Source organism: Oncorhynchus mykiss, chromosome 8, assembly GCF_013265735.2.
Source record: "Oncorhynchus mykiss isolate Arlee chromosome 8, USDA_OmykA_1.1, whole genome shotgun sequence".
NCBI classification, from domain to species: Eukaryota; Metazoa; Chordata; class Actinopteri; order Salmoniformes; family Salmonidae; genus Oncorhynchus; species Oncorhynchus mykiss.
Genome location: NC_048572.1, coordinates 35,295,027 through 35,322,414, shown reverse-complemented (window position 1 = coordinate 35,322,414; position 27,388 = coordinate 35,295,027). Strand labels below are relative to the sequence as shown.

The following is a 27,388-nucleotide window of genomic DNA, read 5'->3' as shown; positions in this document are numbered from 1 at the left end:
CTTAAGTCAAATCTATGCTCCTATTCCAATTCTTCTACAGTTCAATGATAAATTAATGTTTGTTTTTTAAATCATGTAAAATAGTGGCAACAAAGCCAATGACAAATAGGTATATTATTATCTTATTCTTATTCACCATTTTGCATAAATCCGTGACTGCAGCCTCTACTGGCTACGTTTGTTGGATTCATTACGAAGTAGCCAGACAAACACAAGTCGACAGATATACAGTGTAAACATTCTTGGTTACTTTGGGCTTGTTCGACATTGGAGCCGACTGACTACTCAACAAAGAACATTGTATTATATATAACTACTCTTTATTTTTTTGTAGATCAGTCAGTCACAATTTAGCCATGATACATTACGGTTTTGATCCTCTCGAACACAGCCATTATCTTAGTGGATCCACCCCCCTACAGTACGCATGGGTCGTCACTAGTTACTACAGCCACAAATATATTATGGCTAAACTCCGCCTCTTTCTACAATGAATCTTCTTAAAATCTGATTTTAAACATAACATGAAATACACTGCTAACCTTATACCTGACCGAAACCTTAAAACAAAAGCAAATATTTACGATATAGCCATTTTGACTTTGTGTTTGTGGTAACTATTGAGAACGTTACGCATGCGCACATTCTGTCTGCCCTTCCGAAGCCTCCTCAAAGTTGTTGCTGGAGAATGAGAGTAGAAACGCGGCTACATGTTGTTGGTTAGATACGTTTAAAGTAACAGAAATACACATTTGTCTAAACTGAATTTCATGGAAGATACTGGTAAGTTGGAAAAAAATATTTATACATGTTTTCCCTTGAACTTGTTAACACTCCGCTTGCTGTAATGTGAAGATGGTGGTGGACGTGTGCGGTCTGGCTAGCTAGCAGCTAACGTCGTTAGGCCCAAACCGAGGCAGGGTTGAAGACGCTGTGGTACTGTTTAAGACTTTCAGCCAATTATTGGATTAAAATTAAACGGTCGCCTTTCCCTACTACCATTACAATGACACACAGCATATGTGAACTTTACTAACGTCTTATTTTCGAGGATATACAGTCAGTGGGTAAGTTAGATATTTAGATCCGTTTGAATTAACTAGCTACGGTTAGTTAGGTTACTAAGCCAACTTCACTGTTGTGTTTACCGCGTCGTGCTTCAATGGGGTCTGGCTAGCTATCATTACAAGTGGGCTAGCTAGATAGTTAGATATTTTGGTCGTTGTTGATTGAGCAATTAAAATGTTTAGTTAGATATGATAGCTGACGTTACTATACGCCATCACGCGCGCTTGTGCTAGCTAACATGCTAGCTATGTTCCTTAACACGGAAGTACGCATGCTTGCACAAGTCGATGTGACTGAAGAAGTCAGGAGCTGCGGTCGGTGGGGATTCTTTGGTTTACAACTACTTGAATAAAGTTGAGCATGACTTGAAGGGTTCAGGTTACTAATCTGGAGTATGTATGAAATGTATTTTTATATATATATATATATATATATATATATATATATATATATATATATATATATATATATATATATATATATATATATATATATATATATATTACTAGACTAGAGATGCCACAGGAACCTATAACCCTGCCTAAACATCAAATTGTTTCTCCATGGACTTTCAGTCTGACCAAAGACGCAATAGTCTTTACAGGCCAGAATGTTGAATACAAATATTAATCGTACTTAACCGGTTGTACATGCTCTTGGTCCTTTTTGGTGGTATGACGTGGAGATAATGTTGTTTACCCAAATTTTTGCATTACTGTGAATTCGAGAAGTGTTCAGACCCCTTCACCTTTTCCAGATTTTACAGTGTTATTCTAAAATTGAATTTGTTTTCTCATCATTATACACACAATAGAGTGTGTGAGAGCGTTTTTGCCAGTATCAAGGTTTTCATTTTCCCACCTTAATCATTTTTGTCTCCTTCGCTCCTTCTGTGCTGTAGGCACCTTTACACAGACACCAAGCCCCTGCCACACACAATGACAAAAGATAACTTCTTCCTCTCTGACAACGAACAGTTTAAACTCACTATTTGAGTTTTGGTCCAACAGAATTGGGCATATGGACTCAGAATTGGGCATATGGACTCCGAAACACTTGGACATTATTTTACTGTAATAGTTGAGAATCCTTTCTAACAATATTTTTTTTTGTTTTTGTCTCAACTCCCGAAATGTAGAACAGAGAACATGGTTGTGGAAAGTGTATGCTCAGTTTGTCTCACAACGTACTGCTAGAAGCATTTTAGCCACATACTTATGTGCTAGATGTCTTGTCTGTGTTTTATAAAAGTGCAATGAGCATAAGATGCATTTATATAAGACATTGGCAACTCATATAAAAAAACTCATATTTTTATACAGATAGGCCACTTGATTTCAGTGTCTAAACAAAGTGAACAGGCTAAGTTGTTAGTGATGGACAGGTGTATTCGTACGTTTAACTATTCTACCTTGTTGGCAAGCAAGTAGATCCAAGTTGGCTAGACTTTAAATATAAAGTTTAGCTGGTTACTCACTTGAGTGTTTATGGGACCTGTGTTCATTTTCTATAATGCCTGCTGCAAGAAGTTGGTGATCATTAGTGTCTGTGCGTGGTTCTGGTTAAATTTGTAACAAAAATGGCATTTTCATAGATTAGACTTTAAAGCCAGATCAGTGATTATTGCAAAAAGCAGATCCAATTTATTTTGTTCAAATAATTACAATATTAGTGAGTTATGGTTGTGGAAAGACTATATTTAGCCAAGGTATAATTTTACAAGCCCTGAATTAGTTACATTATTCCTGCCTGTTTGAAATGCAGTGTATTGACCTTTTCATTGTATTAACCTGTCTAGGTTCTGCTAGCGGAACCCCTCGCCAACAGCCAATGAAATTGCAGGGCGCCAAATACAAATCAACAGAAATCTCAGAAATCAAATTTCCCAAACATACAAGTATTAGGCACCATTTTAACCTGTTATGGATGTTGCGAGTTTTTGGTTCCTGCGGAAATTTCAGAGCGCCACTCGTAGTACTCGATAAAACTCAAACTTTCATTAAAACACACATGCAAGGTACTCAATTAAAGCTACACTCGTTGTGAATCTAGCCAACATGTCAGATTTGTAAAATACTTTTCGGCGAAAGCATGAGAAGCTATTATCTGATAGCATGCACCCCCCCAAAATACCTGAACGAGACCTAAACAAAAGATTTTGCGGTAGCCGGCGCTACACAAAACGCAGAAATAAAATATAAAACATTCACTACCTTTGACGAGCTTCTTTGTTGGCACTCCTATATGTCCCATAAACATCACAATTGGGTCTTTTTCCCGATTAAATCCGTCAAAGTATGCCCAAAATGTCCATTTATGAAGGCCGTCTGATCCAAGGAAAATTCACCTTTACACGACGCAACGTCACTTTTTAAAATTAACAAAGTTGCCTATAAACTTTTACAAATCACTTTAAACTACTTTAGTAAACCAACTTTAGGTATTAATAAACGTTAATAATCGATAAAATTGATCACGGGGCGATCTGTATTCGATAGCAGCAATCGTCGTCCATTTTTTTCACTTTCATAATTTCCTGGGTGCACCCCAAGACAGGAAGTGCCTATACGTCATCCCACCAAGGATAAACGTGCAAAGAAATGCCAGTATTGGCAACATCGTGTGGAAGCTGTAGGCGTTGTAAACGGACTTCATCTATTTTCTATCGCCTTAGACAATTCAAAGACTGGTGGATGAATATTTTTTTGTGTTTTTGGTGAACAGTTTTCCCTGGGATTTTTACTCCTGAACACGTTCTGTTATAGCCACAGACATGATTTAACCAGTTTTAGAAACTTCAGAGTGTTTTCTATACACACATACTTATTGTATGCATATACTATATTCCTGGCATGAGTAGCAGGACGTTGAAATGTTGCGCGATTTGTAAAAAAAAAAGCTGCGAAAATTTGCAGCATCCTTAACAGGTTAACAATAAAATTATTGTTAATCCAGCCACAGTGTCTGATAAAAAAAAAATATGCTTTACAGCGAAAGCTCCACAAACGATTGTTAGGTCACCACCAACTCACAGAAAAACCCAGCCATTTTTCCAGCCAAAGAGTGGAGTCACAAAAAGCAGAAACAGAGAAAATTAATCATTAACCTTTGATCTTCATCAGATGACACTCATAGGACTTCATGTTACACAATAATGTATGTTTTGTTCAGTAAAGTTCATATTTATATCCAACAATCTTATTTTACATTGGCGTGTTACGTTCAGTAGTTCTAAAACAGCCAGTGATATTGCAGCGAGCCACATGAATTCACAGAAATACTCATCATAAATGTTGTTAAATTCAAGTGTTATGCATGGAACTTTAGATACACTTCTCCTTAATGCAACCGCTGTGTCAGATTTCAAAAAAACTTTACGGAAAAAGCATCATCTGAGAACGGCGCTCAGAGCCCAAACCAGTCAGAGAAATATCCGCCATGTTGGGTAGTCAAAAGTATTCCATAAATAGCATTATAAATATTCACTTACTTTTGATGATCTTCATCAGAATGCAGTCCCAGGAATCGGTTCCACAATAAATGCTTGTTTTGTTCGATAATGTCCATTTTTGTCCAAAGAGCTACTTTTGTTAGCACGTTTGGTAAACAAATCCAAAGCCATGAAGCGTGTTCCCTAGTTGCAGACAAAATGTCAAAGTTCCGTTACCGTCCGTAGAAACATGTCAAACGATGTGTGGGATCAATCTTCAGGATGTTTTTAACATAAAACTTCAATAATATTCCAACCGGAGAATTCCTTTGTCTGTAGAAAAGCAAAGGAACGCAGCTACCTCTCATGTGAAATGCACATGACCAGCACGTGACTGCTGGCAGACCTCTTACTCATTCTTCTCTTTCGGTCCCACTTCACAGTAGAATCCTCAATCAAGTTTCTAAAGACGGTTGACATCTAGTGGAAGCCTTAAGAAGTGCAACAACCAATATCCCACTGTGTATTCAATAGGGTCTGGGTTGAAAATCGACCAACCTCAGATTTCCCACTTCCTATTTATTTCTTCTCAGGTTTTTGCCTGCCTTATGAGTTATGTTATACTCACAGACATCATTCAAACAGTTTTAGAAACTTCAGTCTTTTCTATCCAATACTACTACTACTAATAATATACATATATTAGCAACTGGGACTGAGGAGCTCTGGGCACCTTTTATCCAAGCAACTCAATACTGCCCCTGCAGCCATAAGAAGTTATTGCACACTTCAGAGTAGGTGTTCCCTAACGGAAATATGCAAATGCATGCTAGAACACGCCAGTTGAATCTCCATCCTCCTTCCTTGTTCTGCCCACTGACTCATTTGTTCCCGTTGGAAACGACAGGCTGTGGTCATTCTTGGGTTAGTTGTAAAAAAAATCTTTGTACATTTTAAGATGTTAGAATTCTGCTCTGGCTTAAAATATTCTGTTTTTTCCTTTACAACAAAGGTTGCTGATTGATGTGCTGCTGTTGTTTTAATACTTTTATTTTATTTTTATGTTGTATTTCTACTAAATGTCTTGGTATTTTACAAACAGTACTTTTTTATGGAAAGAGTGGTCTGCGTGCAGGCTGCACGAAGCAGCTCAATTTATTTGGTTGACAGTTCTGGTTGCCTTGTGATGGACTTTAGTCCGGCTTCAGAAGTGGCGTTCCTTTACAGACAAGTAAAATGTCTGTTCACATCACCAGAGAAGGTTTTGTGCTGGCATAAAACAATAAAACGTAGGGTAGCCTACCCTAACAGACACATATGCTGCAGCCGAGGCACTTTCAAGGGGCCACATTCCATTACGCCTGAAAAGCGTAATCGATACATGCTACCGGTAGCCCACTGTGATTTCATGCAGCAAAAACTGAGTAGGCTACACTGTGCTTGATCACACACTTGCATCATTAGTGAAGAGCCAGCGCAGGCATGCCAGTGTGACGGAGGGATTGAGAGAGGCAGAAGAAGAAGCGTGCTCATATGTTTTGGTAATCTGCATCTCGCAATATCTTGTCTTGCATGCTTTGCCAATTCACCAAGTAGCCTGAAGTTTGCCTCTTCCTCTGTTTTGTTTTTGAATTACACAATCTCCACAGGCCTTCATAGTCTATCGGCTATAACACGTAAAAAAATATATATTTTTGGTGTGTAACTGAACTGTGATTTTTTTATTAAGTGCAGTGGGGGAAGATACTTTTTTTTTTGGTTAGGGGTTTATATTAACGTTATAGATCCCAACTTTGTTTTAATGTTCAAACTCCTAGTATGGACATTTTCTGGGATTTCATGAAACATGGGACCAGCCATATCACCCAGTCATACGTGATTCCACATCAATTTTCTGTAATACTAACTAATAATTACTGTCCCTTCTCGATCTTGTGATATTGACGTGCAATATGTTTTCCTCTCCCCAGACCTGCACCTCTCAGACGAGCCCATGACGGGGATGTTGGACACAGACAGCCCTGAGAGTGTGGAGTCCCCAGCCATGGAGGGCAACGGAGAGGACTTCCTCCCTGACCTGCCTGTCCTCACGCATGCTGCTGAATGGACCATGGATCAGGTCAGTGTGGGAAATGCACGTGGGGTTTGACCTCTTTTTGCCCTGGACGTAGTTGTAATGACAAGGCCAATGTATCCCTTTTGTTATTATTCTGTACAACAACATGGCAAATGCTATTTTGTCTGCCTGCATTACTAGTAGGTCTAAACACCAACACTTTCATCTTTCAACAGTGGTGCTCTCTCAAACATGAGGCAGTCCCTTGCCTATTTTCTTAGTTGCTTGTTGGTAATAATTTCCTTCCCCCTTGACCAGGATCCCCATAACCTCACCACGGTTATCCACGACTCGGACTCAGAGTCAGATCAGTCGTCGCCAGAGGTAATAGAGCAGCACCAGGTCCAGCAGTCTGATCTAGGATCTGTTGAACAGGCGGTGCAGCACTTCCAGCTAGCGAGCGCTGAACTCTTCCAAGATGAGCGTCGGGAGCATGAGGATTCAGATGAGCAGTCTCGTTCTCCACAGGCAGAACAACAGAATCAAATGGAGGCATCGTCAGACGAGAGTCAGGATGGGCACAACAACACAGCCACAGAGCCTTTGATACAGAGCGAGAAGTTGTCTGACGCTGGAGAACAGCAACAAGATCCAGTCCAAGCCCAGCCACCAATGGTTGCAGAAGATAGTAGCCCAGCTAACATGGAACTTGAAGAATCCAAAGAGACAGAGCAGGTGGACCCTGTTGAGGAACCAGCTGTCCCTACAGAGCCTCTTATCCCTTCTGAGTATGAGAAGCTGGCTAAAGGGTGTGAGGAGAACCCCGAAGACTTCAATGGTTGGGTCTACCTGCTGCAGTATGTGGAGCAAGAGGTGAGTGTGGAAAAGTCCTGGAATTTTTATGTTGACCCTTGCTTGTAATTGTGTCTAGGTTTTATCTGCTGTATTGAATACTACATGTAAACATTGAGGTTTTTCTGTCAGGAAGCAAGTTGGAAATGTAATTTTTTTGCCGCCTCAGAATCATCTTGGTGTGGTGAGGAAGGCGTTTGATGCGTTTTTCTTGCGCTACCCCTACTGCTACGGCTACTGGAAGAAGTTAGCTGACACTGAGAAGAAACATGGCAATGCACAGGTGGCAGAGGAGGTAATTGTCTTTGTGGCTGGGCTCATGTAGTGGTGTTTAATTGTGTAAATGGACATCTCCTCCTGTCCTGATCTGAAAGGGCTTGACAGGGTTGGGGGCTGGAGCTTTGTGCTGTCTACTGTTTGGGTCCTTGCTGTGACAGTCATTCATTCAGTAATTTTCACACTGGTTGTCTCATTCTCCAACGTTGTTTTTGCCTCCTATCCCCAGGTGTACCGGCGGGGTGTGCATGCCATCCCCCTCAGTGTGGACCTGTGGCTCCACTACCTGTCCTTCATCAAGGACAACGCTGACCCTGAAGACCCAGAGACACCGTCACGCATTAGAGCGTGAGTAAAGAGCTTTGTCCTCACTGAAAAGTTAAACGCCGGGGGCCTCCCGGGTGGCGCAGTGGTCTAGGGCACTGCAGCGCTAGCTGTGCCACCAGAGACTCTGGGTTCGCGCCCAGGCTCTGTCGCAGCCGGCCGCGACTGGGAGGTCCGTGGGGCGACGCACAATTGGCCTAGCGTCGTCCGGGTTAGGGAGGGTTTGGCCGGTAGGGATATCCTTGTCTCATCGCGCACCTGTGACTCCTATGGCGGGCCGGGCGCGTGCATGCTAACCAAGGTCGCCAGATGCACGGTCTTTCCTCCGACACATTGGTGCGGCTGGCTTCCGGGTTGGATGCGCGCTGTGTTAAGAAGCAGCGCGGCTTGGTTGTGTTTTGGAGGACGCATGACTTTCGACCTTTGTCTCTCCCGAGCCCGTACAGGAGTTGAGACGAGAGTAACTACTAATAATTGGATACTACAAAAATTGAGGACAGAAAAATATATAAAAATAAAAAAAATATTTAAAACAACACACCTGTGTGTGAGAGAGAATAATTGAGGACAGTAAAATATAAAAAAATATATAAAAATAAAAAAAATATTTAAAACAACACACCTGTGTGTGAGAGAGAACCTTGTGACACTTCCAAAACCAAGTGTTTTACAGGTCATAGTGTATTGTTAACAGGGTTCGAGAGTAATTTGTTTTCCAAGAAAGAACTAATCAGATGCTTTTGAATAATATTATTAATATTCAGAAAATATGTTTGCAGAAAAAATGTATTGACACCTTTTTTGTTTTCTCAACGATCTTCAATTCAGCATTGAAAAAAAGTGCATGTTTAATTTTGTTCCACTGGAGCTAGTCTGACCACAAGTCAAAGACCACTATGATGACAGGCATGGATCCTTTTTGTCTTCTTCTAATGCCTTTTTAAAGGGACAGCCATCAGATTACGTTACTAAGCTTGGGTAACCCAACAGTTACATTACTGATAAATGTGGACAGGTATCTAACGGATTACATTTAGAAAGTAACCTACCCAATCCTGATCGTTAATCATGTCGTCTGTGTCCTATCCTACAGTGCGTATGAGCATGCTGTGTTGGCAGCAGGGACAGACTTCCGCTCTGACCGTCTGTGGGAGGCCTACATCAACTGGGAGACGGAGCAGGAGAGATTGGCCAACGTCACGGCCATCTACGATCGTATCCTGGGCATACCCACCCAGCTCTACTCACAGCACCTCCAGAGGTATGACTGGTCAGCTCATTCATAATGGGTTTTGATAAACCGTCCATGAGGGTTATGGTCAACATCTCAGGTAGTGGGTAGCTCATAGAAATCAAACACAGACATTAGTTCTAACCTTGTCAGCCACACTTACTTTCAGGGGCACTATTTTCTGGTAGTACTTTTTGTTCTCTTAGTGATGTACTGATTGTCATTCTTCAGGTTCAAAGAGCATGTGCAGAACAACAACCCCAAACACTTCCTGTCGGAGGAGGAGTTTGTCCAGCTCAGGGTGGAGCTAGCCAAAGCCAATGCAGTCACAGTCAATGAGGATGGAGAGGAAGCAACACCCGCAGAGCCTGAGGGACTCCCAGCCGGCACCGAGGACCTCCCAGATCCTGCTAAGGTACGACTCTGCTGCCTCACCTTCAGGGGGGTTGATGTACCACAACATACCAGAGAGTTAGGAAGGAGGCCCTTGTCTCTTTATCATCACCCATGGAGACATCATCCATGGGGTGAAACACAAATCTGTGCAGGTGTCTTTCCGTCAGCAGCCAAGCCAATGAGTACGTGGGCATCATCCAGTCAGGGATTTGGAATGGACAAATCGTGGCTGGCTGGCCTAGTCGAGTGGCCCCTCCTCGTCCTCTCCAGTCCCCAGCACCAGGACTGGCCTACAGACAGGGTGGATATGGTACATATCCTGCCCCGGGGTGGGCCTCGTTCCCTGGGTAGGCCACCTTCGACAGGCAGAGCCCCTGCTTGTCTCTGGCTCTCTTTCAGCCTCAGGGTGATGTAAATAACCTTGGCAGCTGGACATGCAGTTTGCACATCAGTGGAGAATGAGATGGTTACGAGATTGTGTTTTAAAGTCAAGCAGTTAACGTTGAGTGTCTTGTTATGTTTAGAGAGTGACGGAGATTGAGAACATGCGCCACAAGGTGATCGAGTTGCGTCAGGAGGTGTTCAACCAAAACGAGCAGGAGGTCAGCAAGCGCTGGGCCTTCGAGGAGGGGGTGAGTACTGACATCTGTCTTTAATGTTCAGAATATCATCCAATTGTATTTCATATTGTTAAAAGGAATAGTTCACCTCAAAGTTTTCATACCTCTAAAGTGGGCTTTGTCAAGCTGGGTGGAGATGGAATTGGATGGTGCCACTCTTTCCCATTCATTTGGGATTGAGGCCTACAGATGTCTACACAATAGATGGAATACGAGGTATGAAAATATTTGACAAATGTTGATTTTTGGGGTGAACTATCCCTCAATATCCTTCCATTGTTAATAACGTTACTTTTGAAATGGTTGTACATTTTGGTCCGCTGCCATTTTGAATGCCGTGTTTCCCTTTTCCCCTCGTAGATAAAACGGCCCTACTTCCACGTTAAAGCCCTGGAGAAGACCCAGCTCAGCAACTGGAAGGAGTATCTGGAATTTGAGATCGAGAATGGCACTCCCGAACGCGTGGTCGTTTTGTTCGAACGCTGCCTCATCGCCTGTGCTCTCTACGAGGACTTCTGGATGAAGGTAACCCAACCATAACCTTTGACCTTCAACCCCACCTCAAAAATAATGACCCCCGCACTTCCCCCATCAACGATTGCATCACTTCCTGACAACAGTAAATCGTCCTGAACATCTCTTCTTTGCGTGTAACGTTGATCTGTTAACCACTGTATCTGTTGTATTAGGGGATGGCCAGCTTTGCCACACAAGATTTGACTCCAGCATTTGCCAACTACTACGTTGCATCTTCTCCGTCTCCCACTACCTTACAGAAACTTATCTTATTGGTTCCATGAAGGTGCTGATGGGTTTACAAAGAACATTTCTAAAAACACGATCTTGTCAATGAAGAAATTCACTGGTTGAGCAAACCGGAAATAAGTGTTTTAAAATGTTGTTGTCACCTTCCCTTCCTCGTCTTCTCTCCACCTCCTGCTCTCCATCCACCCCGTCCTCCCCTCTTTCTCCAACCCTCCTCTCTTTCTCTTGCTTCATACTGAAGTACGCAAAATATCTAGAGAGCTACAGCATTGAGGGAGTGAGACATGTGTACAAGAAGGCGTGTACCATCCACCTATCCAAGAAGCCCAACATTCACCTGCTGTGGGCTGCGTTCGAGGAGCAGCAGGGTGAGTAGTGTTTCTAGTTCCCACTTAACATCACATTCACATAAAGCTGTGACGGTTATGGAGTTTTGGGTAAGGATTAATTGTCAAGCAAATTACCATGGTTGTCAATTTTGTTAAATGGTTTTGAGCTTGTAAAGTACCATAATGCATCAATGAAAATTGGCTACTACATGCATACTTAATGAATGCAACACAGCTTTGGTAACCCCCTCCCTCCCGTCTAAATTAAATGTTTTTGACCTGTTTTTGTGCATCTCCTCCCGACTGTGCCGTTTTTGCTTGTAAAAGAATATGTACCAACCTTACCCTCTTCCTGTACAGTTGAAGTTGGAAGTTTACATACACTTAGTTTGGAGTCATTAACTCGTTTTTCAACCACTCCACAAATTTCTTGTTAACGAACTATAGTTTTGGCAAGTCGGTTAGGACATTTACTTTGTGCATGACACAAGTAATTTGTCAAACAATTGTTTACAGACACAATGAATAATCTATCACAATTCCAGTGGGTCAGAGGTTTACATACACTAAGTTGACTGTGTCTTTAAACAGCTTGGAAAATTTCAGAAAATGATGTCATGGCTTTAGAAGCTTCTGATAGGCTAATTGACATTTGAGTCAATTGAAGGTGTGGATGTATTTCAAGTCCTACCTTCAAACTCATGACAAAATCATGACAAAATCAAAAGAAATCTGCCAAGATCTCAGAAAATAAATTGTAGACCTCAAGTATGGTTCATCCTTGGGAGCAATTTCCAGAAGCCTGAAGGTACCACGTTCATCTGTACAAACATTAGTATGCAAGTATAAACACCATAAGACCACGCAGCTGTCAAACCTCTCAGGAAGGAGATGCGTTCTGTCTCCTAGAGATGAACGTACTTTAGTGCAAATCAATCCCAGAACAACAGCAAAGGGACCTTGTGAAGATGCTGCAGGAAACGGGTACAAAAGTATCTATATCCACAGTAAAACAAGTCCTATATCGACATAACCTGAAAGGCCGTTCAGCAAGGATGAAGCCACTGCTCCAAAACCGCCATAAAAAAGCCAGACTACGGCACATGGGGTCACAGATCATACTTTTTGGAGAAATGTCCTCTGGTCTGTTGAAACAAAAATAGAACTTTGGCCATAATGACCATCGTTATGTTTGGAGAAAAAAGGGGAAGCACGGGGGTGGCAGCATCATGTTGTGGGGGTGCTTTGCTGCAGGAGGGACTGGTGCACTTCACAAAATAGATGGCATCATGAGGCAGGACAATTATGTGGATATATTGAAGCAACATCTCAAGACATCGTCAGGAAGTTAAAGCTTGGTCTCAAACGAGTCTTCCAAATGAACAATGAACCCAAGCATACTTCCAAAGTTGTGGCAAAATGGCTTAAGGACAACAAAGTCAAGTTATTGGAGAGGCCATCACAAAGCCCTGACCACAATCCTATAGAAAATGTGTGGGCAGAACTGAAAGTGTGTGCGAGCATGGAGGCCTACAAACCTGACTCAGTTACACCAGCTCTGTCAGGAGGAATGGGCCAAAATTCACCCAACTTATTGTGGGAAGCTTGTGGAAGACTACCCAAAACGTTGGACCCAAGTTAAACAATTTAAAGGCAATGTTATCAAATACCAATTGAGTGTATGTAAACTTCTGACCCACTAGAAATGTGATGAAGGAAATAAAAGCTGAAATAAATCATTCTCTCTACTATTATTCTGACATTACACATTCTTAAAATAAAGTGGTGATCCTAAGACAGGGAATTGTTACTAGAATTAAAAGTCAGGAATTGTAGAAACTGAGTTTAAATGTATTTGGCTAAGGTGTATGTAAACTTCCGACTTCAACTGTAAAAAAAATTATGATTATTAGGTCAACTTTGTCTATTTGAAAATAAAAATGAATCCCCACCCTATTAAAATGAATGTATTAAGACAATTCTGACAAAACAATTGTGGTTAATGGTGGTTGTCCATAGTTGTTGGTTATATGATTATTGTGCCAGCCCCACAATTCACACACCTCACTTGTCAGACCTTTACCTGATGTGATTTACAGACAAGTGCATTCGACTAACGAGGCTGAGACGATCACGTAATAGAAGTTCAAAAGCCTTGGTAGCCTCTCTATACAGACTAGTAAGAAACATTCAACCCCGTTTTTGTGTTTTGTTTCCCCGCAGGGAACATAGAGGAGGCGCGCGGCATCCTGAAGTCTCTGGAAGAGGTGGTACCGGGCCTGGCCATGGTGCGTCTGCGGCGGGTCAGCCTGGAACGTCGCCACGGCAACCTGGAGGAGGCAGAGGCCCTGCTGAGCGAGGCGATGGCATCGGGGAAGAACGCCAGCGAGACGTCATTCTACGCCGTGAAGCTGGCCCGGCAGCTGCTGAAGGTGCAGAGGAGCCTCACCAAGGCCCGCAAGGTGTTGCTGGAAACCATAGACAAGGACCAGGTAAGATCACAGAGCTAGATGAATGGAATCACTTGTTTCAGGATATTGATATTGAGATACAGTACATGGTGTCAAAGGGAGTTTGATTCAGAGAAAATCTGTTTAGAGAAACCATTTGAGTTCATTAATCTGTCTGTGTGTCTCTCCAGACGAGTCCTAAGCTGTACCTGAACCTGCTAGAGCTGGAGTACAGTGGGGACGTGCAGCAGAATGAGGCTGAAATCTTGGCCTGCTTCGACCGCGCCCTGAGCAGCCCGCTGCCCCTCGACTGCCGCCTCACCTTCTCTCAGCGCAAGGTCGAGTTCCTCGAGGACTTTGGCAGCGACATCAATAAGTCAGTTCACCTACAGTACCTACACCCTCAAACAATGAGTACATTTTCACTGACCAGTGTTCTGAATAGTCAGTTAATGACAATGAATCCATATGGCATGCTTGCACTCCTAATCTCAACCATGTACTCTTTTTCCATCCTCACAGGTTAGTGACTGCATACGATGAACACCAGAAGCTTCTGAAAGAACATGAGTCGACAAAGAGGAAAGCAGAGAATGGGTAAGATTTGAATTTGTTCACTTCTCTCACTGTTTAACATTTACGACATTGAGTACAACACAGTAGGATGCTTCATAGCAGGTTGTGAATCGCCATACCTGAATTGATTTAGTTGGGTGCTCTTGATTGACATGAACCTGTTCCTTTGTGTCCCTGCAGCTCCCAGGAGCCCGAGTCGAAGAGACAGCGTACAGATGACCACCCAGGCTCAGGGCACATGATGCAGGGAGACAACTCTGCCTACAACTACAACTGGTACCAAGTGAGTCCAATGATAGAGCAGAGTCAAACATTGTTATACACGCAATTTGTATTGCAAGGTGACAAATGTTATACCATCCCTGACAAAGGCGTTCCGTGACACTTGGTTCTCACTAGAATATTTTTATTTTTTTTTAAATGGGAGGACGATAGGGTTGAACTCTATCATCTGGTGACGCTGACAGGAATGCCAACTAACCCTGTCTTTCCTTGCTTTCCTTCTACAGCAACAGTACAATAACTGGGGCCAGCATTCCTGGGGACAGTACAACCAGTATGCCCAGCAGTATAACCAGTACTACCCCCCTCCACCAACATGATGTTTCAAAGACCGATAGACAGAGATCCTTCCGAAGGAAGAAATTCAGAGGAAGCATCCTTTCTACCCAGCCCAACCTCTCAGCTCAGCTCCTCTTTGATTTGTTGTTTATGTCCTTTTGTTTCCATTGGCCATTTGACATATTCATTGTAATCACCATCTCACCATCATTCATTGACTGGCTGTTTTTTGTGTTCTTTACGCATGTGTTGGTAATGCGGACTTCAGATTATTATTTGTTTTCCCCCCACAGTCAAAATTACGCCAAATTATATGTTTTTAATTTTAGATTGGTTCCTCTTCGATATCTCTGTGTGGGGAAACTAGTTATGTTTGATACAGATTATAGATTCGTATGGAGGTAGTGATACCTGCTGTGCTCCGAGTCCTCCCTCAGCCTCTTCTCTGCTTTCCTAAGATTAAGGGTTTTGTTTTCTGGGACAAGAACAGAAATGAATGAAGATTCTTTTTCTTTTTTTTGACTTAATTTCATAATAAAGACATTATCCTATTTCTTGTTTTGTTCCCTGAATTAACCATTTTTATACAATATTATTAACACTGCAATTGCAGCGTAACTGTTAAGATTGGAGAGCAAATTACCTGTTCCTACCCAATCATAAGTTTCTGTAATTGACATGTACTTACTCCTTGTACACATTTTATAGATGAAAGCATAGGTCATACTCAGCAGACATCAACCATATGGGGTGGTACAGTAGGATCTGGCGTATGCTGGCTTTTGTCCCAAGTCTAACCCACCACTACAAAGCTGATGTAGTTTATGGTCTTAATCAAGCAGTTCTAATTGGATTTTTATGTTGTGGATGGGAGTGACCTCAGCCAGTGCACTACATATATTCAGCAAAAAGAAACATCCCTTTTTCATGACCCTGTCTTTCAAAGATAATTTGTAAAAATCCAAATAACTTCACAGATCTTCATTGTAAAGGGTTTAATGCTGGTTCAATGAACCATAAACAATAATGAACATGCACCTGTGGAACGGTCGTTAAGACACTAACAGTTTACAGACGGTAGGCAATTAAGGTCACAGTTATGAAAACTAGAGAGGCCTTTCTACTGACTGAAAAACACCAAAAGAAAGATGCCCAGGGTCCCTGCTCATCTGTGTGAATGTGCCTTAGGCATGCTGCAAGGAGGTATGAGGACTGCAGATGTGGCCAGGGAAATAAATTGCAATGTCTGTACTGTGAGACATTGAAGACCGGACGGACGGATGATCGTCCTCGCAGTGGTAGACCACGTAACAGCTGCACAGGATCGGTACATCCGAACATCACACCTGCGAGACAGGTACAGGATGGCAACAACAACTGCCGCAGTTACACCAGGAATGCACAATCCCTCCATCAGTGCTCAGACAGTCTGCAATAGGCTGAGAGAGGCTGGACTGAGGGCTTGTAGGCCTGTTGTAAAGCAGGTCCTCACCAGACATCACCAGCAACAACGTTGCCTATGGGCAAAAACCCACCATTTCTGGACCAGACAGGGCTGGCAAAAAGTCCTCTTCTCTGACAAGTCTCGGTTTTGTCTCACCAGGGGTGATGGTCGGATTCGCGTTTATCGTTGAAGGAATGATCGTTACGCCGAGGCATGTACTCTGGAGCGGGTTTGATTTGGAGATGGAGGGTCCGTCATGGTCTGGGGCGGTGTGTCACAACATAATCGAACTGAGCTTGATGTCATTGCAGGCAATCTCAATGCTGTGCGTTACGGGGAAGACATCCTCCTCCCTCATGTGGTACCCTTCCTGCAGGCTCATCCTGACATGACCCTCCAGCATGACAATGCCACCAGCCATACTGCTCATTCTGTGTGTGATTTCCTGCAAGAAAGGAATGTCAGTGTTCTGCCTTGGCCAGCAAAGAGCCCGGATCTATTGCAGCTGGTGGCCACACCAGATTCTGTTACTTTTCATTTTGACTCCCCCCTTTGTTCAGGGACACATTATTCTATTTATGTTAGTCACATGTCTGTGGAACTTGTTCAGTTTATGTCTCCGTTGTTGAATCTTGTTATGTAAATACAAATATTTACACATGTTAAGTTTGCTGAAAACAAATGCAGTTGACATTGAGAGGACATTTCTCTTTTCGCCGAGTTTAGAAATTAGGAATTGCAGTACTAGAAGGGATTCTAAGAACCGTGCCCCTTATCATGGTCCCAAGGTCATCCAAACCATGGTTTGCCAGTACTGTGATAAGATATAGTTTAAAACATGAATTTGAAGAATTTATCTGCACTGTTAGAAACTGCTAGCCAGACAGTTTTAGAGGAATGATTCCATGCATTTTTTCAAATGAACTGCCAACATTCCATTTGAACAATGCTGTCAATCCAGCAAATCAGTTAATGATAGGACTTAGACGAGTTGTAAATGCAACAAGTCCTAATATTGTATCATATAATAGGACTCACAGCTTTCCAGTAATTGATGGTCTGTTCGCTATATTTTAGAGGCTACTTATGCAGAAAATTTGTTTAAGACCCGTATAAACTCTGTAATTATGACTTAGGTTGACTAATATTCCATTACACCATTTCTGATACATCACATGCCTTTTACTTTTCTTCACAATTAAAAGCATGCCTCTCTCTATTGCCATTCATTCCCAACTAGACCAGTTTGGAATTTCTCCCTGACCAAGATGGCTGCCATTCACGCTGCAAACGCAAAATTGAGGGTTTGTAACATGACTCCTCTAGAAATTTAATAGGATCTCCATGGTTCTCTTCTTGTCAACGTCACACATTGACACATGCGCACCGCCGACGCTCCCTCAGTCCTTTTTTAACATAGTGTTGAACGACTAGCATCAAACGAGGTAAGGCCTGTGCAAAATGAGAGGAAATGTTGAATTTTATACACTTTAGAGACAACATATCAGGTCGGAATATTGGTCGTAAGTACTTTACCATCCACGACGAACAATAGTTTTTTTGGATTGCCTTATTTGGCAATTTTAATAATTTTTCCGAAACCGCATGCCTCGTGGCTAGCTTACGCTAACTAACATTAATCACGGAACTGTCGCTAAGCGAACACGTATGGATGCTTAGCTAGCAAGCTATAATTGTGTAGTATAATCAAACTTATTTTCACATATTTGTCATGTTGCTGATTTGCAAACTTATTGCCGGGCTAACTGTCTTAACTACAACTTAAGCTAACGTTAGCCAGTGAACTTCATCATTCCTCAACCTTACTGCGATGCTAGCTAGTTGGCTATTTAACTAGCTAGCATTGCTCGTTCCTGCAAAGTTGTAGTTATTGGTTCCTAAATGGCTATCTATTGATTTGTAGATATCTACAAATAGTTTGACGTATTGCCTGCTTAAGTTGTCTCTCTTCAATCCTAGCTCAGTCATGATTGCTTTTTAGAGGGGATTCAAGTCACATGTGGACTAATGATGACACCCCACTTCCTGCCTGCTGTTTTCATACTGGAAGCTAACTGGTCATCTCTTCCTATCCACAGCATCAAGATGCAGCTCTTCTTGCGTGCCCAGAACACTCACACCCTTGAGGTGACAGGACAGGAGACTGTCCGAGATGTCAAGGTGAGGCCAAGCTAGGGTACATCAATGAAAATGTTAATTGTGTAATGGTAACTGGTGTACTGTTTGGAGTCTACAATACCACAGCCACCAATTGTATTCTGCATGCTCTTGTCTGGATTGTTACATGTATGTAAATTGTCTGGATCAAACCATTTTGTGTGGTTTCAGGTTCATGTCCAGAGTCTGGAGGGTCTCCTAGTGGAGGACCAGGTGTTGTTGCTGGCCGGCTCCCCCCTGGAGGATGCTTCCTCTCTGGTGGAATGTGGCATCTCTGAGCACTGCACCCTGGAGGTGGCCGGCAGACTGCTGGGAGGTCAGTTCTCAAAATGATGGCGCATCAAATATGGCCTGATTTTTGAAAATGCTTCCTTCCCACCTTGAAAGTAATCACACAATAGGATTGGATTGTTGAAAGAAATAGGGTGGACACCTTGCTTTGACTTATTAATAGGATTTTTGGTACACTTGTTTTTATTGTCAATTGCACAAACAGTCCAACTGAAACTTGACTTCTGCTTGTAACAGAACCTGTCTGAATCTGGGAAGTTCAGGGGGGCTACCACATTGGGGAGCTGTTGTGGGGGGTTAGGTGTCTTGCTCAAGGGCAGAACAATAGATTATTCACCTTGTTGACTCAGATTTGAAAAGGCAACCTTTTGGTTACTGGTGCAATGCTCTAACCGCTAGACCACCTGCTGCACATACAGTTCCAGATCAATAGTTTACTTAAAGATACTATGAATTTCTATTGTCATTAGTTCCATTGCTGTATGTTCACTCGGAATAATCACGCTTTGGTTTCTCTCTCCACCAGGAAAGGTCCATGGCTCCCTGGCCCGTGCTGGTAAAGTGAGGGGACAGACACCCAAGGTCAGCAGACACTTTCTGCATTTAAAATATATATATTTAGATTGTTAGTTGGCTATGATTTTGTAGTTGATCTTGTGGCAATTGTAACATTGTCTGGTTGTTTGAAAGTCATCACAGCTCCTGGATTAGTGTCTGCTAAATGTAATGTATTTCTGAAGAGTAGTGACCATAGTAGCACGCTCTCTTTTTATCACTTCAGGTTGACAAACAGGAGAAGAAGAAAAAGAAGACTGGTCGTGCCAAGCGCCGCATCCAGTACAACAGGCGCTTCGTCAATGTTGTGCCCACCTTCGGCAAGAAGAAGGGCCCCAACGCCAACTCCTAAAAACACTGTCCCCCAGGAGAATGCTTGTGATCACACCCTTTCATTTTAACCCACTGAAAGGTTTTCCTCCTGTACAGAATAAAAATTTGGCTTAGACTAAAGAACAACTTGTGTCATTTCTTGGGTGATTATGCATTTTGAGACAGGGTTGCTTGATAATATAATATGGCTGGTAATAGAAAGGATTGTTCGGACAAGTGATTGAGCCTGGCTGCAGTACTGCTGGTTTGCTGTTGTATCTGATAATTGCATCCACCGTGTCCCAAATCTAAATCTGTCCCTGATTAGAGGGAAAACGTTTAAATAAGCAGTTGAACTGGCTTGGAGGTCAATGTGAATTTTCCTGTTCTAGTTACTAATGGTTTATTTGGAAATGTAATATTTTATTAGTTGTTTGTAAAAGCTACATATGGTGTATAGCCAAACTCAACTCTGGACCTTGAAGCCAGTTTCACAGCATTAAAAAAAAAATTGATTATCCTCTAATCGGGACTGATTTAGACTTGAGACAACAGGCGTGCAATTCGGGTAGAACAAAACCAGCGGAATCTGGACCTCCATAGGGTTGAAACTGGCTTCAAGGTCCAGAGTTGAGTTTGAGGAGTATACACCGATCCAACGAAATGCTGACAATGTTCGTATATTTGATTTCTTATTGTTGCAAAGTAAATGGCTCAGAAGTATAATACAGGTAGGAACAATATTTACATGTATCAGAGAAAGTGTTTAAGTTGTGTAGCATTACTGATGGCTTGGAGAATGACCTGAGCCTGTTGGTATTAGAGCATGAGGTCTGATACCATCTGCCTAACACTAAGGGCTGAACAGCTCATGTGGGGTCCTTGATGCTGTGGGACTTCCTCGGGTACCGTTTCAAGTGGGTGGGCACCTGGGCCGTCTTCACCACCCGCTGGAGGGCCTTGCGGTTGTGGATGGAGCAATTCCCGTACCAGGCCATGATGGCCAGGCCTCAATGGCGCAGCGGTATTTGGAGAGGACACTGGTTGGCATGCCAAATTTCTTCAGCTGCCTTAGGAAGTAGAGGCGCTGTTGGTCCATGTCAAGTCCTCTGATGTGGACACTAAGGAACATCAAACTGGAAATACCAACACCATGTGATAGTCCAAGAGGAGTTATATATAGTTCTGACAGCTATCCAAAGTGACTTGAGGTAGACTTCTCGTGTGTAGTATAAATCTTCATACTAAAAATAGTATTTGAAGTATACATTTCCAAAAAGAACTGGGCCATGTTCAGCAGGAGTCAAAGCACAACGTTTGTCAACAGAACCAGTGCTGTTTAAAAAAATATATATTATGGCCCAGATGGCAATTGTGTGCTACTACTACATGAAACTGCCCACCTTCAGGTTAAAAATGACAGGTATGACATCTGATGACATACCATTGGCGCTTTCAAGTTAAGTTGTCACATGCACAAGTGAAATGCCTTTCTTGCAAGCTCTAAACACAACAATGCATTAATCAATAATGTAATACTCAAAGTAATTTAAATTAGAAATAAGAGGAACAAGAAAGCAAGCATACTATATACAGGGTCATTCAGTTCCAGGAACATATTTACAATGTTCAGTGCAAAAGAAATGCAAGAAATGCGTCTCACTGTACTTGTGCATGTGACATTGAAACTTGATCATACGTCTGATTCCAAGTGCAGGAACTTACTTCCAAACCATTCACTGATGCCCAGTTTTCTTGACCATTCAAACACGTACTGAAGGTGCACAATAAAACACGATTTCAGATGCATATGTCAATTTAGTCTCCAAAATTGGTTTAATCTTTACAAGAACATTATACATGCAATAAAAACAAACAAAAAAACAGGAATAAAACAGAATATCCTGAGAGGCTTTCCTCTGCGGTGTGTAACTTGTCAGAAAGGATGCCCCGCCTGTACAGTGTTGCCCGGTCGTCACTATCTGGCCATGCTGGAAAGGGCAGAAGTAAAGCACCTACCTAACTCAGCACAAATAACCCTAACCTGGTCCCACGTCTGTTCCTGCTTCAGACAATATGCCAAACATGCCAAGACAATGATAAAGGACTTGGCTTAAGCAGAAAAAGACTTGAAACAACCAGACTAAAAGCTTTAAACTTAAATTAAGACCATATATTACAGGTTCTTCAAAGTTCTGACAATGAAAGCCACTTCTGTCCTTTTGCGCATGGCCATCTGGTGACTACCGCGTTTTCCTCGTCCACGGAGAGAAGTGCGCGCTGGAGTTGGTTTCTGCCGTTAATCCACAGCCACCAGCTCGACCTCGAAGATCAGCTTTGCGTTGGGTGGGATTCTGGTGGTGGGAGAGTTAAGGGAAGCACACAGGAAACAGTTGCATATCGATTCGAAGAGGGCGACATTCATTTTATAGTTCCACTTTAAAAGACTTGGTGGTTAGAAATCCAGCTGAAATTCAATTAGTATCGACAAAGCTACGATAGAGCCATTGTACAGGAGAAGACTCCTCTCGGAGGATTGGCAATTGTCATGACCATCACTGGTGGTGTAAAACATAGCAGAAAGTGAAGCCTCAACTTTAATCTCCTAGTTAAATATTAGCCCATAGTTCCCATGATGTTCCAATGTAAAGGATACTTTGAGTCAGGAAGTCCCTTCTTCCCGTAGGCCCATTCTGGTTCAATCTCCAGTTTGGCCGTCTCACCTTTGCTCATCGTTAGGATGCCTTCATCCCACTGCGGGAGAAAAACATTTCTCATAAGACTTAGTGATAACTGTTGCAATCTATTTTTCACAAGGGAAATGGTTGCAATAAGGCACATACATACTTATATATATTAGATGTAACCTTTAACTAGGCAAGTCAGTTAATTGTGCGCCGCCCTATGGGACTCCCAATCACGGTCGGATGTGATACAGCCTGGATTTGAAACCACTGAGATGCAGTGCCTTAGACCGCTGCGTCACTCAGAAGCCCGAAATATAACATCAATCTCCCCTCTCTTACCCCTCTGATGACCCGGCCCAGGCCAACTTTGAAGCTCAGTGGCTTGCTCTGTTTCTTCTTTCTGGCAGCTGGAGAGGGGAGGGCAGAGGAAACAGTAAAATCACTATTGGCATCAATGAGAGAAAGGCAATTGAGGAGAAGGTGTGACAGAGTGACAATATGTGTGTTTGAGACAGAGATAGTCTGCATGTGTGTGTAAGAGAGAACACTTACTTGCAGGGATGTTGGTGTCGAACACCGTGCCGTCCTCCAGGGAGCCAGTGTACCAACAGCTCACATTGTCTCCCTTCTTAGGGAAGTTAGTCTTGTCTCCTTTCTTCAGCACAGACTTGAAGAACTTAGGAGGACCCTGGGAATTGAAATGCATAACACAAGTGACCATTTTAACAATACAATTATTCCGACCGCCAGTGGAGATTGGATGTGGATGTAGTGGAGATGCAGTAACTTCCGAGATTTGTTCCAACTTAAATACAAAATGTAGCACTTTTACCCCGATGCTTATTTCAGCGGGAAAAGCTTTTCAGACATTGGGTCGTTTACCTCGTCCGCGACTTCCACGACTTCTTTGGGCTTGTCGTCAATCTTCACATTTTTCACATGCTCCGTCACATCTTCAATGGGTTCCGACCCTAAAAACCTCTGGTAGTTGCACAAACAAACAAAAAACAATGTTATCATTCATAGTGGACATCTCATGCCATATGCTTCTAAAATATGCATCACTCCAGCCATGTTGTCCACCTACCTTGCTCTCAAACAAGTCGTTGTAGGCAATAATCAGTTGCTCTTTCTTTGCCGTTTTTGCAACATTCTTGATATTTCCCATCAGCTTGTGCTCGGCAAGAAACTGGAAAACAAAAAATAATGACGTCAAAGAGGGTAGTTGTGGCATGAAAGCAACACTCAACCCTTTGGTGCAAATTGACGCTCTGGCATTATTCTTTCCTAAAATTGGCCACCAAAAAACAAGCCTGACTCATGGGACACATTGACGTCGATTTAGGTGTTAGCGAGCCCATTCATAGACAAACTACTTTTTGTGTCTATTAATGAAGGTATCTTCTGGACAGGGAAGTTAAGAGCCCGACTGCACTTAAACATTCATAGTTTGTAGTACGTTTTTGGAAACATAAGGAAAATATTTTTCATATCAGCGCAATTTTTTAACATTTTCTTCAAAACAAAAAAGTTCAAACATGAAATTACTAAAAACTTTTAAGGTTTGGGTTCCCACAGACATATTACAGCACGTTTATGCAAAACAGACGGAAGACAGAGGACTAACGCTTTGAACACACCGACAGCGTCCTTGCACTAAGTAGTACGCGCTACAGAGGGGTCGAACTACCTGCCATCCAGGAACTCTATACCAGGCGGTGTAAGAGGAAGGCCCTAAAAATGGTCAAAGACACAAGTCATAAACTGTTTGCTGTGCTACCGTACGGCAAACGGTACCGGAGGGCTAAGTCTGGGACCAAAAGGCTCATGAACAGCTTCTACCCCCAAGCAAACAGTTACCCTTACTATCAGCATTGACCCTTTTTGCAGTAACTCTTGACTCTTGTCTATTATCTATCCTGGTTCCTAGTCACTTTACTCCTACCTATATGTACATATCTACAGAGCATTCAGAAAGTATTCAGACTTTTTCCACATTTTGCTACATTATGTTACAGCCTTATTCTAAAATTCATTTGTATTTTTCACTCTCTCCAATCTACACACAATACCCCAAAATGACAAAGCAGAAACAGGTCTCTATACATTTTTGCAAAGATAAATAAACTCAGCAAAAAAAGAAAAATCTAAATCAAGAGTAACAGTCAGTATCTGGTGCAGCCACCAGCTGCATTAAGTACTGCAGTGCATCTACTCCTCATGGACTGCACCAGATATGTCAGTTCTTGCTGTGGGATGTTACCCCACTCTTCCACCAAGGCACCTGCATGTTCCCGGACATTTCTGGGGGGAATGGCCCTAGCCCTCACCCTCCGATCCAACAAGTCCCAGACGTGCTCAATGGGATTGAGATCTGGGCTCTTCGCTGGCCATGGCAGAACACTGACATTCCTGTCTTGCAGGAAATCACACACAGAACGAGAAGTATGGCTAGTGGCATTGTCATGCTGGAGGGTCATGTCAGGATGAGCCTGCAGGAAGGGTACCACATGAGGGAGGAGGATGTCTTCCCCGTAACGCACAGCATTGAGATTGCCTGCAATGACATCAAGCTCAGTTCGATTATGTTGTGACACACCACCCCAGACCATGACGGACCCTCCACCTCCAAATCGATCCCGCTCCAGAGTACAGGCCTCGGTGTAACGCTCATTCTTTTCACGATAAACGCATAAATCACCCCTGGTGAGACAAAACCGCGACTCGTCAGTGAAGAGGACTTTTTGCCAGTCCTGTCTGATCCAGCGACGGTGGGTTTGTGCCCGTAGGCGACGTTGTTGCCGGTGATGTCTGGTGAGGACCTGCCTTACAACAGGCTTACAAGTCCTCAGTCCAGCCTCTCAGCCTATTGCAGACAGTCTGAGCACTGATGGAGGGATTGTGCATTCCTGGTGTAACTCGAGCAGTTGTTGTTGCCATCCTGTACCTGTCCCGCAGGTGTGATGTTCGGATGTACCGATCCTGTGCAGGTGTTATTACATGTGGTCTGCCACTGTGGTGCTGTCTTAAGCACCTCACAGTACAGGCATTGGAAGTTATTGCCCTGGCCACATCTGGGACCCTGGGCATCTTTCTGTTGGTGTTTTTCAGAATCAGTAGAAAGGCCTCATTCGTGTCCTAAGTTTCCATAACTGTGACCTTAATTGCCTACTGTCTGTAAGCTGTTAGTGTCTTAACGACCGCTCCACTGGTGCATGTTCATACATTGTTTATGGTTCATTGAACAAGCATGGCTTAGGGTTTAAACCCTTTACAATGAAGATCTGTGAAGTTTTTGGGATTCTTACAAATGATCTTTGAAAGACAGGGTCCTGAAAAAGGGATGTTTTTGTTGTTGTTGCTGAGTTAATAATAAAAAACGTAAATATCACATTTACATAAGCATGCAGACCCTTTATTCAGTACGTTTGGCAGCAGTTACAGCCTCGAGTCTTCTTGGGTATGACACTGTAAGCTTGGCACACCTGTATTTGGGGAGTTTCTCCCATTCTTTTCTGCAGATCCTCTCAAGCTGTCAGGTTGGATGGGGAGCGTCGCTACACAGCTATTTTCAGATCTATCCAGAGATGCTCAATCGGGTTCAAGTCCACACTCTGGCTGGGCCACTAAAGGACATTGAGACACTTCCCGAAGCCACTCCTGTGTTGTCTTGGCTGTGTGCCTAGGTTTGTTGTCCTGTTGGAAGGTGAACCTTCACCCAAGTCTGAAATCCTGAGCGCTCTGGAGGTTTTCATCAAGGATCTCTCTGTACTTTGCTCTGTTCATCTTTCCCTCCATTCTGACTAGTCTCCCAGGAAGAGTCTTGGTGGTTCCAGACTTCTTCCATTTAAGAATGATAGAGGTCACTGTGTTCTTGGGGATCTTCAATGCTGCATACATTTTTTGGTAAGCTTCCCCAGATCTGTGCCTCATCACAATCCTGTCTCAGAGCTCTACGGACAATTCCTTCTATCTCATGGCTTGGTTTTCGCTCTGACATACACTGTCAACTGTGGGACCTTAAATAGACAGTGCCTTTCCAAATAATGTCCAATAAATTGAATTGACCACAGGGGGACTACAATCAAGTTGTAGAAACAGGATACACCGGGGGTCAATCTCGAGTCTCATAGCAAAGGGTCTGAATACTTATATAAATAGGTAAAAAATATATATTACAATTCTAAAAACCTGTTTTCTCTTTATTGCTATGGGGTATTGTGCGTAGATGGAGGAGGAAAAATATATTTAATACATTTTACAATAAGGCTGTAACTTAACAAAATGTGGAAAAAGTAAAGGAGTCTGAATACTTTCCGAATGCACTGTACCTACCTAAATATACCCTATGTATATAGCCAAGCTATCACTCACTGCTCATTGTGTATTTATTCCTTGTTTTTTCCCCCAATTATTATTATAAATTATTTTTTAAATATATTCTGCATTGTTGGGGAAGGCCTATACGTAAGCATATTACTGTTTAGCCTACACCTTGATTTGAGGTGTTAGCCAGACTAACCCAAAACACCATCTCTGATTCGTAGCTTGTTGTTTACGGTCTGGTGCAACAACGCATTTGCAACCGGTTGGCCCAACGGCGAATAATATATTCAAAGTTAAATAAGTAGTCGTATCAAAACAACTTGACACAAGCATGGTGATATACAGAACGAATGGGACTAAACATGCATGCCATTTTGAACTGTTACATGCTAGGCTAACAAGCTAGCATCAAGCTAAATTGGCAGTGGTGCACCAATGCGGAGGTAACTGATATCACCATGCGTGCGCACTAAAAGTGAGCAATGGCGTTTTAGTTAGCGCTGTTAAATCAATGCATGCATTGATCAAACATAAAACATACCGAGTGGGCCGCATTGTCCTGAATGAACTTAATAACGTCTTTTTTGGATAGATCATCACTTTTGAGCTGCTCATCGCTCCACTCTCTGGTCAATTCAGCCGCCATTTTACAAGGCGCACT

General features: G+C 42.6%; 3 protein-coding genes across 3 annotated transcripts; 2 read left to right on the top strand and 1 right to left on the bottom strand.

The window, feature by feature from the left end:
• Positions 1 to 609: 609 nt before the first annotated feature.
• Positions 610 to 15,487, top strand: LOC110529851 (pre-mRNA-processing factor 39). Its single transcript, XM_021612453.2, has 15 exons — positions 610 to 783; positions 6,469 to 6,617; positions 6,873 to 7,427; positions 7,576 to 7,701; positions 7,912 to 8,030; positions 9,100 to 9,267; positions 9,469 to 9,652; positions 10,158 to 10,265; positions 10,614 to 10,778; positions 11,260 to 11,386; positions 13,571 to 13,839; positions 13,989 to 14,173; positions 14,320 to 14,394; positions 14,554 to 14,656; positions 14,883 to 15,487. The coding sequence occupies exons 1-15, from the start codon at positions 771 to 773 to the stop codon at positions 14,973 to 14,975; spliced, it is 2,439 nt and encodes an 812-aa protein (XP_021468128.1). The 5' UTR covers positions 610 to 770; the 3' UTR covers positions 14,976 to 15,487.
• LOC100653435 (FK506 binding protein 3) lies at positions 3,955 to 27,388 on the bottom strand (the record flags this gene model as incomplete). The annotated part of the gene is given in 6 exon segments (NM_001246329.2): positions 3,955 to 3,967; positions 22,753 to 22,808; positions 22,954 to 23,089; positions 23,284 to 23,382; positions 23,489 to 23,590; positions 27,269 to 27,388. Coding segments are annotated over 5 exon segments (498 nt in total), but the record flags the coding sequence as incomplete, so codon positions are not given.
• Positions 17,685 to 19,861, top strand: LOC110529850 (ubiquitin-like protein FUBI). The gene is made up of 5 exons (XM_021612451.2): positions 17,685 to 17,823; positions 18,478 to 18,559; positions 18,728 to 18,872; positions 19,374 to 19,429; positions 19,629 to 19,861. The coding sequence occupies exons 2-5, from the start codon at positions 18,485 to 18,487 to the stop codon at positions 19,752 to 19,754; spliced, it is 402 nt and encodes a 133-aa protein (XP_021468126.1). The 5' UTR covers positions 17,685 to 17,823; positions 18,478 to 18,484; the 3' UTR covers positions 19,755 to 19,861.